The sequence below is a fragment of the Sander lucioperca genome, chromosome 21 (assembly GCF_008315115.2).
Source record: "Sander lucioperca isolate FBNREF2018 chromosome 21, SLUC_FBN_1.2, whole genome shotgun sequence".
In the NCBI taxonomy this organism is placed as follows: Eukaryota; Metazoa; Chordata; class Actinopteri; order Perciformes; family Percidae; genus Sander; species Sander lucioperca.
The window spans coordinates 19388055-19408448 of NC_050193.1; the positions used below are offsets into that span (position 1 = coordinate 19388055).

At 42.1% G+C, this 20394-nt stretch overlaps 1 protein-coding gene and 1 long non-coding RNA gene across 2 annotated transcripts in view; one reads left to right on the forward strand and one right to left on the reverse strand.

Moving 5' to 3' along the window:
- LOC116046758 overlaps positions 1 to 6304 on the reverse strand; it is a 7012-nt gene extending 708 nt beyond the window's left edge. Inside the window, exons 1-2 of the long non-coding RNA XR_004104208.2 lie at positions 6134 to 6304; positions 3758 to 3762 (exon numbers count right to left, since the gene is read on the reverse strand). This is a non-coding gene — a long non-coding RNA (uncharacterized LOC116046758). The remainder of the gene's footprint in view (positions 1 to 3757; positions 3763 to 6133) is intronic.
- LOC116046740 (mucolipin-1-like) overlaps positions 1 to 19200 on the forward strand; it is a 25020-nt gene extending 5820 nt beyond the window's left edge. The window contains exons 5-13 of the mRNA XM_031295142.2: positions 4013 to 4094; positions 4228 to 4324; positions 5685 to 5784; positions 8386 to 8492; positions 12249 to 12398; positions 13343 to 13444; positions 16088 to 16210; positions 16337 to 16543; positions 18977 to 19200. Coding sequence (XP_031151002.1) covers positions 4013 to 4094; positions 4228 to 4324; positions 5685 to 5784; positions 8386 to 8492; positions 12249 to 12398; positions 13343 to 13444; positions 16088 to 16210; positions 16337 to 16543; positions 18977 to 19108 — 1100 coding nt within the window. The 3' untranslated portion in view covers positions 19109 to 19200. The remainder of the gene's footprint in view (positions 1 to 4012; positions 4095 to 4227; positions 4325 to 5684; positions 5785 to 8385; positions 8493 to 12248; positions 12399 to 13342; positions 13445 to 16087; positions 16211 to 16336; positions 16544 to 18976) is intronic.
- Positions 19201 to 20394: the final 1194 nt, after the last annotated feature.

A 20394-nucleotide genomic window follows, 5' to 3' on the forward strand; every position in this document is an offset into this window, starting at 1 on the left:
AGGTTTTTGGTGTCGTCCCTCCACGCCCTACTTTCTCCTTGCAGGTGTTGCATATTGTAAACTTGTTATCTTCTGCACACACGCTGAAGAATTCCCAAACAGCTGACATGTTGCAGGTTAATCCACCAGGTTCCTACATGTGGGAGAATAGCACGGACACACGGCGGAGAAGTTGAGAGAAAGGAAAAAGAGAGCGTGCTGTGGCGTCCGTGCTGTGGCGTCCGTGTGTGCGTGCGTCCTGGAGAACTGTAACTGGTATAACTTATGTTGTCAGTTAATTGGAGCGTTGACCAGCATGAAATCACCATATGTCAGACTGACCTGGTGGTTGCCGGTCATGGCCGAGCACGTGAAAACCGGCCAATTCCGGTCGGACTATCGGTGCATCTCTAGTCACTTCATAACGTTCACATGACAACAGGGGAAAACTAATGCTGCAAATTCAGCAAATGACCATTTTCAGTTCTTTACAACCTATAAAATGTTTTGAAACTCTGTTGTGCAGAATAATTTGGAACAGTGCATTTTGAGTTTTTAAATTTTTTTTATTATATTATTATAATTTACCGTTTTCATTGGGTGAACCACCCAATTCAGTTCAGTGAAATTCGACTTATACCCTAACGGTTGGTGACTTATATATATATATATATATATATATATATATACATACACACACAGTATATATTATCATTGGCATCGACTATTTAGCAGTCCTTCCAGAAAAATGCGGAGTTTTTTTGTGATAGTTTTGGGCTAAAATCCTTGATTATGCGGCACGTTTTCTTAAAAAATGTGATGGAATATGCGGGATATTTATGCAATTTTATGCGATGAAATTGCGGGAACTTGCAAAAACTGCGGTTTCATCGTGGCTTCATCGCGGGGTTTGCAGCTTTTCGATGACGTTCACGTCACTTCATAACGTCACTTCATAACGTTCCCATGGCAACAGGGGAAAACGGCTGCTCTTGTGTGAAGTAAACGCAACATTTTTTAACTTTCTGCTAAGATATATGTGGGACTTTTTTGCAACGAAAATGCGGGGATTATGAAATCATGCAAGCCCTGCATATTTTGCGCGGAAATCGGCAATTTATGCGGCGAAAGCGCGGCGTATTTGAAAAAATGCGGCCCCCGAAATAAATATGTAGACTTTGGCTGATTATGCATTGAATTATGAGATTGCATAATCACGTTTTTCTGGAGGGACTGATTCATTAACGATGAATAAATCTTTTTTAATCCCTTTTTTCAACACTTTTTTTTATCATTTTTTCCTACGTTTTGGGTGCATTTTTTTTGCATTTCTTTCTGAGGTTGTTTCGCTTTTTTGGAAGTTTTTGATGCTTGTTTCTCAACATTTTTGTTGCTTTTTCTATGGTCGCTTTTCAATGCTTTTGTCACTTTTTTTCTATGTTTTTTTTTTAAGGTTTTTGTTAATTTTTGATGCTTTTTTGGAGGTTTTTGATGCTTTTTTAAAAAAAGTTTTTTGTCCTTTTTTTCAAATTGTTTGGGGAGGTTTTTGTCACTTTGTTTAAATGATGTTCTTTAAATTTGTCCCTGGGTATTCGACGTAAATAGCCGCGTTATATACTCAGTGCCAGTATTTTTTGGCCCTTAAAGAGATGACTGAATCAGTGAGTCATTGACTACATTTACATGCACATAATATTCCAGTTTTTGCTCTTATTCTGAAAAAGACGATATTCCGACTAAGCTGTTTACATGGCTAATGAAAGTGAATATTCCTCTAATACTCCCGTTTACATTCAGCTGTGCAAAATACGATTTTTTAAAGTGTCCCAGTGATGGAGGACTTGTTGGACCGTGAAAACAGCGTCTCTCTTTCATTCCTTCAACCAGCTTCTTGAAAAGGTCGGCGTAGCGATGTGAGCTCATACCCAAAAACCTGTTGATATCCAAGTCTTTGATGATGTTTAAAAATAGCTGTATTTCTCCTCCTTTTTGAGTCTGCAGCCTTGCAAACTGTTGGCTTGTTGGTTTGTGTACAGCAACCATAGCAACGCACAGAGCTGACCGTAAGCCTGTGGTAAAAACCCAGCTTGAGAAGCATACTCCCACTGCGCTGTAAACATGACCAAAGAATGCCTCTGAAACCAGAATAATACCGGAATATCCCACATGTCTTCATCAGAAAATGCTATTTCACTGTCTTTGTACTTGTACACTGCACTATACATACTGTAATTACACCTACACATAGCCATATTCTACTGCTCTTCATACTATTCATCCTGCACATACACTTATTCTTACTATTCTTATAATGTTAGCACACTGCACAAAGCTGTACATGCTGTACATATCTGTCTGTATGGTTCATTCAGTATATCCATATGTATTCTGTTTTTCTATATATTCTGTTAATACAATGCATATATCTATATCTATATTATTCTTTCTACTAGTATAATGTCACTGCTACTACATTGCACATATATGTACATGTTGTTCATACATTGTTCATATTACATAGCCATATTTATTCTGCTCTTATAACACTGAACTATATGTATTGTCCTGTCTATGCACCACCTGTCTATACTTGAATATCACATTGCACTTTTCAGCTTTTTTTTGCACTTCTGGTTGGACGCAAACTGCATTTCATTGTCTTTGTACTCTGCACAATGACAATAAAGTTGAATCTAATCTATATTCGGAAAAAGGCCTTATTCGGAATATCCAACCCGAACATGGGCAGTGGTGGCCTAGAGGTTAAGAAGCGAGCTCAGACTGCGAGGTCGCTAGTTCAGTCTCTAGACCGGCAGGATAAAATCTGGGTGGGGGAAAGTGAAAGAGCAGCGCTTGTCATTACCACCACTGAGGTGCCCTTGAGCAAGGCCCTTAACCTCCAACCACTCCAGTGGAGCTGCTCAGTGGCAGCAGGTCAGACTGTGGTAGTACTGGTCAGCTTCCAGTATGAATGTGATCAGATCTGACTGTGGTAGTACTGGTCAGCTTCCAGTATGAATGTGATCAGATCTGACTGTGGTAGTACTGGTCAGCTTCCAGTATGAATGTGATCAGATCAGACTGTGGTAGTACTGGGCAGCTTCCAGTATGAATGTGATCAGATCAGACTGTGGTAGTACTGGTCAGCTTCCAGTATGAATGTGATCAGATCTGACTGTGGTAGTACTGGGCAGCTTCCAGTATGAATGTGATCAGATCAGACTGTGGTAGTACTGGTCAGCTTCCAGTATGAATGTGATCAGATCTGACTGTGGTAGTACTGGTCAGCTTCCAGTATGAATGTGATCAGATCAGACTGTGGTAGTACTGGGCAGCTTCCAGTATGAATGTGATCAGATCAGACTGTGGTAGTACTGGGCAGCTTCCAGTATGAATGTGATCAGATCAGACTGTGGTAGTACTGGGCAGCTTCCAGGTATGAATGTGATCAGATCAGACTGTGGTAGTACTGGGCAGCTTCCAGGTATGAATGTGGAACTCTGTGAATGTGATCAGGGCGTTGTTGCAAATGAGAAGTTGATCTCAATTGGTTAAAAAAGGTTAAAGAAAAAAGAAATGCTGTTTACATGACCTGTATCAAATTTATTATATTGTCATATTCGGAATAATAGCAGAATATTGGTGTGCATGTAAACATACTTGGTGGGTTGCTGTTCCACATACTATGTCAAGACTGTGCCCTACTTTTAAAGCCTTGAAATATGTCCTATCTCCAAAAACACATAAGCTTTTTCCATATCCTTTAGTAGTAACACACTGCCTCTGGCTTGGGAAAGGCGGTATTTACATACACCTGCTGCTTTGGCAGCAATGACTTTTAGCAATGCATGATCCATCTTATGGCAAAAATAAAGTAAGACAAATCTATAGTGGACGATTCAGCATTTAAATGCTTTGAGGAAGTGTGGAAGTGCGGTTTGCACTTCATGTGATGAGGGCAAAAGATGGTTTTAAAACTTCCCCTGGATATTTTGAACTTCCCCTTAAAGCTATTTTCTGATTTCTCTTCCAGATTGCATCAGCCTGAATCCACTAATGGACACTTCTGCTCCAGGAAACACTGACTACAAGAATTTCACTCTCGAGTTTTACAAGTCAGATGATATTCTATTATTAGTTTGTTTTTAAAACATTAGAAATAAGAACATTTTGTATTGCTCTTTACAGTGTTAAGTCTTTAACTCACATTGAATTGTCTTTGTCTGCCTGTCACATTTTTGTGTCCAGGCTGATCAACGTAACTATTGACTTCCAGCTGAAGGCCATCAACATTCAGACCGTTGTAAACAATGAAATCCCTGACTGCTACACCTTTGCTATCACGGTGAACTATCTCTTCTGTTATTCCTGCATCACAGCACGGTGTAGATAGAATCCTGACGGCCCGATTTATCACAACTGTGAAGTTTTATGTTAAAATGAGCCAAAGTTAAAGAGAGTTAACAAAGAGTTAATGGGTAACATTGTTTTTTTCAACTATGGACCCTTATTTTCCCATGCATTGGTGTCTAAGTGACTAATGTAAACACAAATATTTAAAATTGGTCTAGTATTGAGCGAGAACGCTGCAACTGGCTGCCTTGAACTGGACTGCAATGCATGGATATATACAATATATAGGACAAATGGGCAATTTCCGTCCACTAAAAGTGTTTTAGTTCATATTTTTTGCCGCTGACAGCCTCAGATTATTATTCTAAGTGTCTGACAACATTATGGGATGGATCCCTACAGATATAGACCTTTTAGTTAAAGAGTAAGATCCTTTTTTTTAACATGAAACAGCCCCGAAATCACCATCACCAAACCCACCAGACTCCGTGTAAATAATCACTACTTTTAGCGTGTATAGAGCCAGCATATTTCCACCAGACTCCATGTAAATAATCAGGACTTTTAGCGTGTACAGAGCCAGCATATTTCCACCAGACTCCATGTAAATAATCAGGACTTTTAGCGTGTATAGAGCCAGCATATTTCCACCAGACTCCATGTAAATAATCAGGACTTTTAGCGTGTATAGAGCCAGCATATTTCCACCAGACTCCATGTAAATAATCAGGACTTTTAGCGTGTATAGAGCCAGCATATTTCCACCAGACTCCATGTAAATAATCAGTACTTTTAGCGTGTATAGAGCCAGCATATTTCCACCAGACTCCATGTAAATAATCAGTACTTTTAGTGTGTATAGAGCCAGCATATCTCCACATGTAAATGGGTGAATTAAGGATTTTAACCAAACCAGAGTGGTGATTGTTGGAACAGTGGAAAGATGAACCAAGACGGCTTTTGATAGTTTGATTTAGTTTCTGTCCTCTTTGAATGAAGTGTGTTTTATGATGATAAAAGTCCTGATTATTTACACGGAGTCTGGTGTAGTTTGGTGATGGTGATTTCAGGGCTGTTTCATGTTAAACTAAAAGGATCTTACTCTTTAACTAAAAGGTCTCTCTCTGTAGGGATCCTTTCATAATGTTGTCAGACACTTAGAATAATAATCTGAGTCTGTCAGCGGCAACAACAGAACTTTAAGTGGACGGAGATTGCAGGTGCGTTACATTGCAGCTTGTTTAATACTGGAACAATTTCAAAGATTGTTGTTCCCATCCGTCCACTTAAACACAAAATCATGGGAAAATATGAAAATTTTTTATATTTACTCTGGTTCTTGTTGCTATCAGATCGTCATGGATAACAGCGTGCACAGCGGCAAAGTTAAGATCAGTCTGCAGAACAAGGCCTCCATACATGAGTGCAAAGACCCCAACCTGTCTGGACACGGTGAGTTAACGGGTGGTGGATGACCTGCAATGCAACGGATACATGGTTTGTCCAGATGTTTACTCATCTGTCTCCTATTAGTCTATGTCGACGACGTTTCATTTCCGGGATTGCTCCGGTGCCGCTGGAAATCCCTCTTTTTGGCCAGTCTCTGTGTTGGCGTTCTAACCTCTGGTGGATTTGTGAGGACTATGGTTAACTGCTCCTCAGATCTCTGCAGGGTAAATCCAGACAGCTAGCTAGACTATCTGTCCAATCTGAGTTCTCTGTTGCACAACTAAAACTACTTTTGAACGTACACATGTTCCACCAAAACAAGTTCCTTCCTGAGACTATTTAGTAGAGGCACCGTGAGAGCGTCCTGATCTGGCGAGCTCCAGTTTTCCACTCGCAGATCAGTCTGGCATCTTGAGACAGAGAAACTTTGGAGCCGTTCGCTAAACGACCAACCAATCAGCGTTGGTTTTGAGGTGGGTTTAGGTGTGACGCAACCAGAAGCGACTGTTCAGTCTAAACAACGTGGCGGCTTCCACGGATGAGATGAGCGTAGCTATCACGCAAGTTTTATCCAAATTAGAAAGTATTCCTTCATTGAAAGAAGAGCAAAAAAACGGCACTGGAGGCTTTTCTCGGAGGAGAAGATGTGTTTGCTCTTCTCCTGACTGGTTTCAGCAAGAGTTTGATATATCGTTGATCTGATTGGTTGATTTGGCCCATCTATCACCAACATAGGTGGTGATAGACAGAGGGTTTATCCAATCAGCTAACCAGGATTTTCGCCCCTTCCCAAAAGTTCTCCAACGGAAAGTTCCCAGATGGATATGCCGAGCAAATGCCAAGCAATCCATCTGGCGGAGTCAGGTTAATTTAGCAGAGGCACCGTGGCTCCGTCCGGAGCTTAGCACCGCCCACGATGATTGTGATTGGTTTAAAGAAATGCCAATAAACCAGAGCAGGTTTTACTCTCATCCCAGAATGCTGTGTGGACTAGAGGATGGGGCCGGGTCGGGTTGGGACAGATATTTAGAAACGACGTTAGGGTTCGGGTCGGGCTCGGTCACATCAGCGTGATAAGGCATTGAACATTTTAAATTTAAAACAGCTTATTATGTAGGTGTGTGCCTGTGTTAACGTGAGCTTGTTGCTCCGTGTCAGCTGATGACCTCATCTGTTGACATTTCTGAATGCCTTCCTACAGCTGCTTCATAAAAGATTTCACACAGACACACAGACGTGTCATTAGTCTGAGAAAAAATAAGATATTAACTGACTGGCTCGGACAGAAATATCTTAATGCCTGAAGGGCTCGGGCCGGGTTCGGACAGAAAAATGCGGCCCGATCAGCACTCTAGTGTGGACTAGGGCAGTGGTTCCCAACCTTTTTTCCTTGGCGCCCCCCCTACTCATGTCTAAGAAAAGCTGAGCCCCCCCTCCGAAACCGAAGTTGAGGTAACTCTCGAGATAGAGCCTTACTTTCTTTTTGATACAGAGGAGTTATCAGCACTTTTACGTTTCTCCGCCATGTTTCATTCATAAAATAGTGATGCCGTGGATGATAGCAGCTAGCTGCTAGCAGCTAGCTGCTAGCTGCTAGCAGCTAGCAGCTGACCTGATGACAGCAGGGTCCCAGGTTAAGAGGTCCCGGAGGTTTGGCCTACTAAGTAGCCTGCCTACAATTTTAAGCGAGAACAAAAATACATAGTTTTTATTGGGGCTGTCAGCATTAACGCGTTAATCGCGATGCGATTAAGGGCCAAGCATAATGCGTAAATTATTTTAAATCGTATTAATCACATGCCTCCATTTATTAATTTATTTTCACTTCACTCGGCTTTGCCTAGCTAACGTTAGCCTACCGCTAGCTGGTAGCTGGATTAAACACGGTTAAAATGCTGACAGCTAACGCTGAACGGTGTAAAGTTTGACTGTATTTCACTGTAGAGGATTCAACACCGGGATGTAACAATCTGCAGCTGCTGTTGTCGGAAAAACGCAGACGGTGCGTTCAATGAAACTGGTAATTTACAGCCTCGTGGTGCATTCATAGTTGTTGTTAAATTCAAATGTGTGACTAGATTAAATATATAATAAACAAATACAAATCTTAAAATCATGTTCATAAAGTAACTTCTTTGCATTCATTTGAGTCCTAATCAAGATCCACTGGTAAGAATGGCTTTCCATTGTTAATATGGACTTAAAAATTGTTCTGAAATGCAAAATAATAGAATTTTAATCATGTGATAAAACATGCGATTAATCGCGATTAAGAAAATGTAATCATTTGGACAGCCCTAGTTTTTATACAGACTTTTGTATACATTGTATGTATATATTCTAGTGTATTATCATAATTTGTTTAACATGTGCAAATATTTTTTTTTTTACCTCAACCTCAAACCAGATAAAGACTTGCGCACCCCCTGTGATCTTTGCCGCCCCCCTGAGGGGTCCCCGGACCCCAGGTTGGGAACCACTGGACTAGCCAGACCCTCCTCTGCAGCGCTGTGGAGGAAGGTCTGGCAATGCGAGATGGGTCTCGTGCTATCAGCTGTTTTGTGTTTGATTCTCTTTCTCTCTCTTTGCTCCCTCTCCTCTCAGCGAAGAGCTATGCTCGGGAGTTCCTTGACGTGCTGGTGGCGTTCGTCTGCCTGCTGTCGCTGCTGCTGTGTGGGCGCTCCATCCTCAGAGGCATCCTCCTGCAACACGTAAACCAAACATTCATGTGTTTATTAGGGCTGTGTAGTGGCAAGAATCTAGCGATACGATACGTATCACGATACAGCTCACGATTCAAGATATTGCAATATATTACTGTGCGTAAGGCGATATGTTGGGATTTTTTTAAAGTATAATTTTAGAAAAACTAATATTTAAAAAAAAAAAAGACATGATGTGCATAAAAGTCAAAGAAGTTTACTTTAGGTAAACAATTCAGTACGCAGAAAATCAAACTGCCAGTTTGGGATTGTGGTTCCCAGGTTCTTAGTGAGCTAATGTTTATATGATAAAGTAGGTCAAAGGTCAGCCATAGCTACGTTGTTAGCATCAAGCAAAAAGTCAGGCACTGCTAGGCACTGTTAGGCACTGTTAGGCACTGTTAGGCACTGTTAGGCACTGCTAGGCACTGTTAGGCACTGTTAGACACTGTTAGGCACTGTTAGGCATTGCTAGGCACTGCTAGGCACTGTTAGGCACTGATAGGCACTGCTAGGCACTGCTAGGCACCGCTAGGCACCGTTAGGCACCGTTAGGCACCGCTAGGCACCGGTAGGCACTGCTAGACACTGCTAGGCACTGTTAGGCACCGTTAGGCACCGTTAGACACTGTTAGACACTGTTAGACACTGTTAGACACTGCTAGGCACTGTTAGGCACTGTTAGGCACTGTTAGGCACTGTTAGGTACTGCTAGGCACTGTTAGACACTGTTAGGTACTGCTAGACACTGTTAGACACTGTTAGGCACTGTTAGGCACTGTTAGGCCCTGTTAGGTACTGTTAGACACCGCTAGGCACTGCTAGGCACTGTTAGACACTGTTAGGCACTGTTAGACACTGTTAGGCACTGTTAGACACTGCTAGGTACTGTTAGACACCGCTAGGCACTGCTAGACACTGTTAGACACTGTTAGGCACTGCTAGACACTGCTAGACACTGTTAGACACTGTTAGGCACTGTTAGACACTGTTAGGCACTGTTAGACACTGCTAGGCACCGCTAGACACCGCTAGGCACTGCTAGGCACTGCTAGGCACTGTTAGACACTGTTAGGCACCGTTAGACACTGTTAGGCACTGTTAGGCACTGCTAGGCACCGCTAGACACCGCTAGGCACCGCTAGGCACTGTTAGACACTGTTAGGTACTGCTAGGCACTGTTAGACACTGTTAGGCACTGTTAGGCACTGTTAGGCACTGCTAGACACTGTTAGACACTGTTAGGCACCGTTAGACACTGTTAGGCACTGTTAGGCACTGCTAGGCACCGCTAGACACCGCTAGGCACCGCTAGGCACTGTTAGACACTGTTAGGCACTGCTAGACACTGTTAGACACTGTTAGGCACCGTTAGACACTGTTAGACACTGTTAGACACTGTTAGACACTGTTAGGTACTGCTAGGCACTGTTAGACACTGTTAGACACTGCTAGACACTGTTAGACACTGTTAGGCACTGTTAGACACTGTTAGGCACTGTTAGACACTGTTAGGCACTGTTAGACACTGTTAGGCACTGCTAGACACTGTTAGACACTGTTAGGCACTGTTAGGCACTGTTAGGCACTGTTAGACACTGCTAGGTGAGGACACTAGTGGTGTCTCAGCATGGCCATCTAGCAGTAGGGGGTTTAAACAACATAAACGAGAACCACTGTCTTACATCAATATTTTGCCCGTAAACAAAACAAAAAAATCAATATTGCGTTTTTGAAAATCACTATTCATTGATTTTTTACTAGATAAAATATCGCGATACTCAAATGTATCGGTTTTTTCTTACACCACTAGTGTTCATCTTATGGAAGTACTGCTTTACTTGGTGACAATATAATTTAGATGTTGTACATATCGTTCTCTTTTCTCAATTACATAAACTTCCATTTCCGACTATGGACCGACCTTTTTATTTTCTTCAAACTTTTGAATTACCTTAAAGTTCCCACATTGTAAAACTTTTTTTACCATAAAGCTGATCAATACAATATATATTTATACTGTGAAAGTATCAAAACTCTGAATCCCCAGAGAAATGCACACACATTCGGAAACTCTGCCTTTAAACGAGCCGTCAAGACTTCTGTACAGTTAGAAACCGCCCCCGCGTGGCTTTTTTATTTATTTTTTAATTTTTTTTATTTGCAAAACTTTACAAACATGTAGTATAGTGTTTGAACAATTTGGCATCATACACAAAAATAATCATTTCCAACCAGGGAACATTACAACCTTACTTAATAATGTAAAAGAAAAAAAAAAAAATATATATATATATATATATATATAAAATATATATATATATATATATATATATATATATATAAAAAAAAAAATATATATATATATATATATATATATATATATATATATATATATATAAAATTTAAAAAAGGGCATTTAATACATAATTAGAAAAATAATTATATATATACACATAAAATATAATACAAAGGCAATATGAAATGGAATGAAGGCTATATAATCACATTTCCTTGAAAAACTATTGCAGTAGATCAGCTAAATAAATATATTTCTTATTATTAATAGTTTGGATAGACTCAATAAAGTTCCGAAATTCAATTCTGAAGTGAGTAAAAGCTGGCCGAGATTTAGAAAATTTCGCTTTATGGATATGAAATTTCCCTTGTAGAATTAATAAGTTGACAATACTATGTATTGTTTTGTTTTTGTTATCGTAATTAAGAATAACATATTTTGCTTCCAATTTAATTTCATGGTTCTTGCCCCCGCATGGCTGTACAGTCATTCCCCGGCTGCAATGACAAGAAGACCCAGAAACGCTGACCAATCAGAGCAGACTGGGCTTTTTCAGAAAGGGTGGCCAAGTTTGTCGCTTTTTTCAAAGTTTTTGTCACCTTTTTGGAATTATTTGTCACTTTTATCGCCCTAGTGTTGCCTTCCTTCTTTGTACTGTTTTTTTTCTTCTATTTATTACTATTTTCGACCTATTCTTGCCTTCCTTCCTTCTTTCTACCATCTTTTTGTCTCCTTTCTTCATCATCAGCATCTAAATGTTTTCCAGGTCCAAGGCTGTAGTTTAGTAAATCTATCGCTGACATCGCTGTATTCTTCCTCTTTATAGAGACTTTTTTTCTACCAAAAATTATTCCCGCTGGTTAGGGGGTACATGGCTTAAAGGTCCCATGACAGGCTGCTCTTTGGATGCTTTTATATAGACCTTAGTGGTCCCCTAATACTGTATCTGAAGTCTCTTTATATAGACCTTAGTGGTCCCCTAATACTGTATCTGAAGTCTCTTTTATATAGACCTTAGTGGTCCCCTAATACTGTATCTGAAGTCTCTTTTATATAGACCTTAGTGGTCCCCTAATACTGTATCTGAAGTCTCTTTTATATAGACCTTAGTGGTCCCCTAATACTGTATCTCTGGGTGGGCAAAGCAGAGAAAGGGGAGGTAACCTTTCCCCTTATGACGTCATAAAGGGAAGATTCCAGATCGGCCCATCTGAGCTTTCATTTTCTCAAAGACAGAGCAGGATACCCAGGGCTCGGTTTACACCTATCACCATTTCTAGTCACTGGGGGACCATAGGCAGGCTGGGGGAACTCATATTAATGTTAAAAAACCTCATAAAGTGACATTTTCATGCCATGGGACCTTTAAAAACACTGTTCACAGGGGGAACTTATTGAAAAAAGCTTGAGAACCAGTGGTTTGGAGGACTTGCTGCTCTCATCTTATTCCTCCTCTCCCTCTCTAGGAGTACGTGCAGTTTTTCAGACGGCGCCTTGGCCGCAGCGTGAGCTGGGGTGACAGGATGGAGTTCATCAACGGCTGGTACATCCTGCTCATCGTCAGCGACATGTTCACCATCATCGGCAGCGTCATCAAGATCGGGATCGAGTCCAAGGTAAATACACTTGGTCGGTGACTAATCATAGCTGGGGGCGTGGCCTGTGGCCAAGTCACCGTAGTGCCAAACAATCCTTTCCCCCTGACTAGATAACATAGCATTAACCCAGTATGGCTACTCAAAAGCACTTTTGCCGCTGCTATGGGTAATTTTACCAAAGATTATATCACATAAAATCATTGTCCTTGCGTTGTGGCCTTTTAGGGCCCTATTTTAACGATCTAAGAGCACAGCGTGAAGCGCCTGGTGCAGGTGTGTTTAGGGCGTGTCCAAATCCACTTCTTCTAGTTTAATCAGAGGGGTGTTTTGGGCGTAACATGCAATCAACCAATCAGAGATCATCTCCCATTCCCTTTAAAAGCCAGGCGCGTTTGGACCTTGGAGCATTGCTGTTATGATGGAGGATTTGCACCGTAATATTTTTATTTGTAATCTTCTGCATGCGTGTGCGTCTCTGTGTGTGTGTGTGTGTGTGTGTGTGTGTGTGTGTGTGTGTGTTACTGTGTGTCCCTGTGTGTGTAACAAGCATAGTGTGTGTGCGCTGTGCACGAGCCTAGGAGCATTTTACTAATGCTCTGTTAAAATAACAATGAAATGCTGCGTTATTGACTTTAGACCAGGTTTTTGTTGGTCAATGGTGCCATCACTTCCCGCTGCCTCAAGATAGCAATACTCCCAGAATGCACCTGAACACACCTCCCTGTAAGACCAGCACACCCAGAATGCACCTGAACACACCTCCCTGTAAGACCAGCACGCCCACAGATGGGCGCAGGTGCATTTATTATCTAAACGACGCGGGCGCTGGACGTAAAGTTTAAAGGCATTACATTTTATCCTGGATAGTATGAAAAGGGTCTTAAAAACTCTTGAAACCTGGGGGTACCCTGAGTACAGCGCTGGGGTTTCTGGTAAATGATGATGTCGTTGTTGTGATGCAGAGCTTGTCATCGTATGACATGTGCGGGATCCTGCTGGGAACCTCCACGCTGCTGGTCTGGGTCGGAGTCATCCGCTACCTCAGCTTCTTCCAGAAATACAATGTAGGTGAAACACACACACACACACACACAGGACACAGCTGTTGTTTCACAGTTTATAGAAATAAAGGAATATGTTTCAATCATTTGTCTGCAGTCCGTAGGTGGTAGCTCAAGCTTGACGTGCTTCGGTGATATTTTAATGTGCATATGGCTTTCGACTTGTCTACTGAGCCGTCCGGGAGTTTTGGAAAATAAAAAGCTCCATTCAGGTTGTGTTGCTGCTGTGTTTCTCCATCATGCTGCAGCCTGCAGCAGCAGGATGTGTTAGGAGGAAGTATGGCAGCTTGATGATCAGTAACGGCGCTTCAAAGGGTCAAAATAGTAGCTTTTAGTATAGTTGGCATCAGTGGCGGTTTCTCTATGACCATGGGAAGCCTGGTCTCCCCATAGAAATATAAAACATAATTTAAAATATTAAATAAATTTTATTTTTAAATAAAATTAAAAAAAAATAATTTTACAATAAATGTTATAATTTAAAATATATTTGTATATTTAAAAAAAAAAAACATTGTCCCCTTTTCTACCTTTTTTAAGGTTCCCCCTCTTTGTTCTTTTTTTGGCAGAGGGATATTTCTTCATCAAGACTGTACAGGCTAGTTTGAGAGTGCATGTCTCTAAAGCCATCTTTTCAATATTTTTGTCTTAATTTTTTCTTTTTAAATATTTTCCTCCTTTTTTTAAATATTTTTAAACAGCCAAAACAGCACAAACACAAACAGCCACAAATATACAAATATTTAAAATATATTTGTATATTTTAAATTATGTTTTATATTTTTAACCGTAGGAATTATAAATTTACGGTTGTGTCTTTTACTGATTTTGTAATTTCCCTTATCAAAACATTCCATTATCATTTTCTTCTCTAGCTGGTAGAGCGAAACAGCGGCCCTCTGTCACTGCGTGCGTGGTGCAGTCCTGTCTGTGCTCTGTCTAGTGGCCAGTAAAATGCTACCAACGCTCATAGGAGGCCAGCTTTTCCTGGCATCCCTTAGAGTTACTTACTTTACGGCTTTATCATTGAGTTAATAGGCGTGTGTGTTCGTGTCGGTCGCTGTCCATTTCCTAAGGTTCTGAAATTAAAGGGCGTGCGCCCGTAAGCACCCACGGAGGAAAACATATATCGGCGCCTATGTAAGGCAATATGATCTCCATACTAAGCTCACTGGCTTCCTCGGTAAAATTTGCCACGCACCGCCACTGGTTGGCATGGTTTTATGTCGGTTAGCCTAATAGCTGGTTTGATTTGCATTGAGAGATGATCTTATGGAAAGTACCCCATGCCAATCTCTAGGTATGGTGAAGGGTATGTGATGATGTGGGGGTATGATGAAGGGTATGTGATGATGTGGGGGTATGTGATGATGTGGGGGTATGGTGAAGGGTATGTGATGATGTGGGGGTATGGTGAAGGGTATGTGATGATGTGGGGGTATGATGAAGGGTATGTGATGATGTGGGGTATGATGAAGGGTATGTGATGATGTGGGGGTATGGTGAAGGGTATGTGATGATGTGGGGGTATGGTGAAGGGTATGTGATGATGTGGGGGTATGGTGAAGGGTATGTGATGATGTGGGGTATGGTGAAGGGTATGTGATGATGTGGGGGTATGGTGAAGGGTATGTGATGATGTGGGGTATGATGAAGGGTATGTGATGATGTGGGGTATGATGAAGGGTATGTGATGATGGGGGGTATGGTGAAGGGTATGTGATGATGTGGGGTATGGTGAAGGGTATGTGATGATGTGGGGGTATGGTGAAGGGTATGTGATGATGTGGGGGTATGGTGAAGGGTATGTGATGATGTGGGGGTATGGTGAAGGGTATGTGATGATGTGGGGGTATGGTGAAGGGTATGTGATGATGTGGGGTATGGTGAAGGGTATGTGATGATGTGGGGGTATGGTGAAGGGTATGTGATGATGTGGGGGTATGGTGAAGGGTATGTGATGATGTGGGGGTATGGTGAAGGGTATGTGATGATGTGGGGGTATGGTGAAGGGTATGTGATGATGTGGGGTATGGTGAAGGGTATGTGATGATGTGGGGGTATGGTGAAGGGTATGTGATGATGTGGGGGTATGGTGAAGGGTATGTGATGATGTGGGGGTATGATGAAGGGTATGTGATGATGTGGGGGTATGGTGAAGGGTATGTGATGATGTGGGGTATGGTGAAGGGTATGTGATGATGTGGGGGCCAAGGGAACTTTATCAGGATGCATAGTATCCTGGGTCCATGTAATAACTGGCCTTTCAAAATAAAAGTCTGCCTGCCTCTATGGGAATTTAACATAGGGGTGTACTGACTTTAGTTGCCAGCGGTTTAGACATTAATGTCTGTGTGTTGAGTTATTTTGAGGTGACAGCACATTTACTCTGTTATACAAGCTGTACACTTCATACTTTATATTGGAGCAAAGTGTAATTTCTTCAGTGTTGTCCCATTAAAAGATATAATGAAATATTTACTAAAATATGAGGGGCGTACTCACTTTTGTGAGATACTGTATATCGGAATATCGGATTTTTAAATCACCAAATATTTGTATCGATATCGGCCTTAAAAATCCTTTATCAGTCAGGCTGTAGTAAATGTATATTTGCTTCCCTTCCTCTCTCTCTTTCCCTCCCAGATCCTGATTGTGACTCTGAGCGCTGCTTTTCCTAACGTCATCCGCTTCTGCTGCTGTGCAGCGGCTATTTATTTGGGATATTGCTTCTGTGGATGGATTGTGCTGGGCCCTTATCATACCAAGGTACTGCACACTCACGCCACAGTTTTTAATTGGTCAAGCATGACTTATCCTGACCGTCACAACAGCCTAATTATCATAAAACGCCCTTAATTCCACTAATGTGTGTGTTGTGCTGTGTGTCTCCAGTTCCGGACGCTGTCCATGGTGTCAGAGTGCCTGTTTTCTCTGATCAACGGGGACGACATGTTTGTAACGTTCGCTGAGATGCAGCGCAGCGGCACGCTGGTGTGGGTCTTCAGCCAGGTCTACCTGTACACCTTCATCTCCCTCTTCATCTACATGGTGTCGTCGCTCTTCATCGCACTCATCACCGGAGCCTACGACACCATTACGGTACGGATTTCATTGGGTTACGCTCACGTGGCCGTCATCAGTTCAAATTATATTCAGATATACAGATTCATACAGTAGCCTGTAAAAATAATGGACGAAGATCTGAAAAGGAAAGCCAAAGCTGAAGCTCCTTAACGCTGTATTCTCTCTAACGTCCAGCAGGGGGAGACTCCTTAAAGCTGTATTCTCTCTAACTTCCAGCAGGGGGAGACTCCACTGGCTCCAAAAAGAAGTCTGTTTCTATACAAGTCTCTGAGAAAATGAGCCTACTTCTCTCTTGTCAGTCCCTCCAGAAAAACGCGATTATGTGATCGCACAATTCAATGCATAATCAGCCAAAGTCTGCATATTTATGCGGGGGTCGCATTTTTTCAAATACGCCGCACTTTCGCCGCATAAATTTCCGTGCAAAATATGCGGGGCTTGCATGATTTCATAATCCCCGCATTTTCTTTGCAAAAAAGTCCCACATATCTTAGCAGAAAGTTGAAAAATGTTGCGTTTACTTCACACAAGAGCAGCCATTTCCCCTGTTGCCATGGGAACGTTATGAAGTGACGTAATTACGCGACGTAAACATCATCGAAAAGCTGCAAACCCCGCGATGAAGCCACGATGAAACCGCAGTTTTTGTAAGTTCCCGCAATTTCATCGCATAAAATTGCATAAATATCCCGCATATTCCATCACATTTTTTAAGAAAACGTGCCGCAAAATCAAGGATTTTTGCCCGCAACAATCACAAAACAACGCCGCATTTTTCTGGAAGGACTCTCTTGGTTTATTACCTCAGTAAACATTTTCATAATGAGTTCATGGTCTCAATCACTAGTTTTAAGTCTTCTTCAGCACAGCATGATGTTCATTTAGTAAATGATGGTGCCATTTATTTTAAAACAGGCGATAAAGCAGGGGATGCTTTAGGACCTGTCAATCAGGACAGAGGCTTAGCAATGCTAACCATGCTAACACTGTGGCAGTGTTGTGTGTAACGCAACTACTTTTTCAGGTAAAAAGTAGTGTAACGCGCTACTACTGAAAATTTGGTAACGAAAAGTAGTTCCTTTTTCAATTCGGCGCAACATTACTTTTCCCTGGGACAGGTTTGACAGCGACACTGCCTTCTCAGCTGCTCGCTCACAAGCTCCACACGGGACGTGACAGAGGCTGGTAGCAGAGTAATCACGGCAAGCGAGATCAAAGCTAACTTTTGAGAGCGTTTTAAGCTTCGTGGCTTTTTGCTGGACGGCGCTCTGTGCCAGGCAGACACAAAGCTGACAACCTCACAGATGGATGCGGTGGAGATGGCCTCATACATACACGCAGCGGACCGCTGGGGACAAGGATTTCCAGGATTTCCAGAAAAGAGGCTGCATGTGTCTATGACAATGCACGGACCATCGTGGCTGCACGACCGGTACAAGTCGATACAGACATTACATAGTATACACTAACACTGGGTAAAGTTACAGAGAATGCAGCTTTAAGGAGCTTCAGCTTTGGCTTCACTTCTCAGAACTGGAAGCTTCGTCCCATTATTTTTTCTTACATGGTTTTAAGTGCTCATATTCTGCTCATTTTCAGGTTCATAAATGTATTTAGAGGTTATATCAGAATAGGTTTACATGGTTTAATTTTCAAAAAACACCATATTTTTGTTGTACTGCACATTGCTGCAGCTCCTCTTTTCACCCTGTGTTCAGGTCTCTGTTTTAGCTACAGAGTGAGACCTCTCACTGCTGTAACATCTTTGTTGGCAGTCGCACATGCTCAGTAGCTAGGTAAGATCACATGCTCAGTAGCTAGGTAAGATCACATGATCAGTAGCTAGGTAAGATCACATGATCAGTAGCTAGGTAAGATCACATGCTCAGTAGCTAGGTAAGATCACATGATCAGTAGCTAGGTAAGGACTACATGAGCTAGCTAGCTGTTTCTCCAACTTCAGTAGTACAAGGCAGGATTAGCCGGGAGACTTCTTCTAAACGAGGGCGTACTTCCAACTTTGTGTGGAATACCTGCAGAACAGGGACATGGAAGTAATTCTTTTGTAGATTAGGGTGAACTAGTGTGTGTTGTAGCAGTGTTTTGCCATTCAGAACGAGCTAGCATGCTAACGCTAGCATGCTACGGTTAGCCACCTCGTCTCGGCTAGTGACGTAGAAAGCCGTGCAGATTTTGACCAGCTCACCCAGAGACTGAAGGCAGGACACATTCAGAAACCGTATCTCACTCTAAACACCATGGATGGATTTTATCAAAGTTTGTATGTGTGTGGAAGCACCAGAGACACAAAATAACTCCCCAAATCCTAGAAAAAGTGATTTTTTTCATAATATGGGCACTTTAAATGAAACTGAAATACAGAAACATGGTTGTGAATCAGATAAGCATGTAGAAAATGTTTTAAGCTTTTGGGTTTTCTTCCCACAGGCTCAAACACAGGAGCAGGTACGTGTCAACGATCTGCACGCGTTCATCGCAGAGTGCACGGACACGCCCAGCTCCGGCAAGTTCCGAGGTCCCGAAGGGTCGTCGTGCTCCTTCCTCTGCTGCGACTCGTGAGCAGGATGCACAAAGGCTGAAAATGTATGCTTCTGTGTTAAATCAACGCCGTGGCTACGTACTAGGGCGTCATTTCCACTATGGACAGAGGGGGAGGGGGGGATTTCAAAATCCTGTTTATTTCCTCTCCGCTTTCAAATTTGTTTGATATTATTTTATTTATAAGTCGCAGTGATTGGCCCCTATTTCACGCAATAAAGAAAGTAAGCCATGTTTTTCTTCTACATAGTTTAGTAGCCTGCTATTCTTTCTGGCATAATTTCATGATGGTCAACTTAATTATTTCCTGGATTCTCTATCACCTTTGTCTCTATAAATGTATGTGGAAATGTCAAAATCATATTTCTGGCAGAGGACCCCCAGACCCTAGGTTTTGTGCCCTACTTCTCAAACCAAAGTTACACCCTTACGTATGTAGGTACGTGGAGACACCGACCCTACGCCGTAGCCTGACGTGCACATCTCGAAAAATGTAGATTTCCTGGTTCTCCTTCTCAGTAAACAACATGAAATCAAGGAGAGGGTTAACTTCTCCTGCTCCAGATTTCCCACCGTGGTCAGAAAGAACAGAGGAGACACTTAGTTTCTCTCACTATGACTCTAGAGTCACTACTCACTCTGAAGACACACACACACACACACACACACACACACACACACACACACAGTGCATCTCACCATCTTTGTGGGGACCCGTCATTGACATAATGCATTCCCTAGCCCCTTACCCTAACCTTAACCATCACCACTAAATGCCTAACCTTAACCCTTACCCTCACCCTAACCATAACCTAATTCTAACCCTAATCCTAAAACCAAGTCTTAACCCTCAAACAGACCTTTAACCTTGTGGGGTCCAGCATTTTGGCCCCACAAAGCTGTCGGGACCCCACAAGTATACTGGACTCCTGGTTTTTGGACGCCACAAATATAGTTAAACAAGCCCACCCACACACATAGACAGACAGACACACACACACACACACACACACACACACACACTCCACACACACACAGACACACACACACACTCCACACACACACACACACACACACACACACACACACGCACACACATATATACACTCCCCACGCACACACACACACACTGGCCCTGCTATTCTCTTAAAGAGATCGACACACCCACAAGTACAACCATCAGGCCCCCCCCCACCCCTAATATCTAATCATAATTTTCTTTACATAAATTAAGACATTTGCACCATAACTTGATGCAGAAAAGGCACAAATTGTTGCAGAAAAATTCACCCGAATGCAGGAAATGA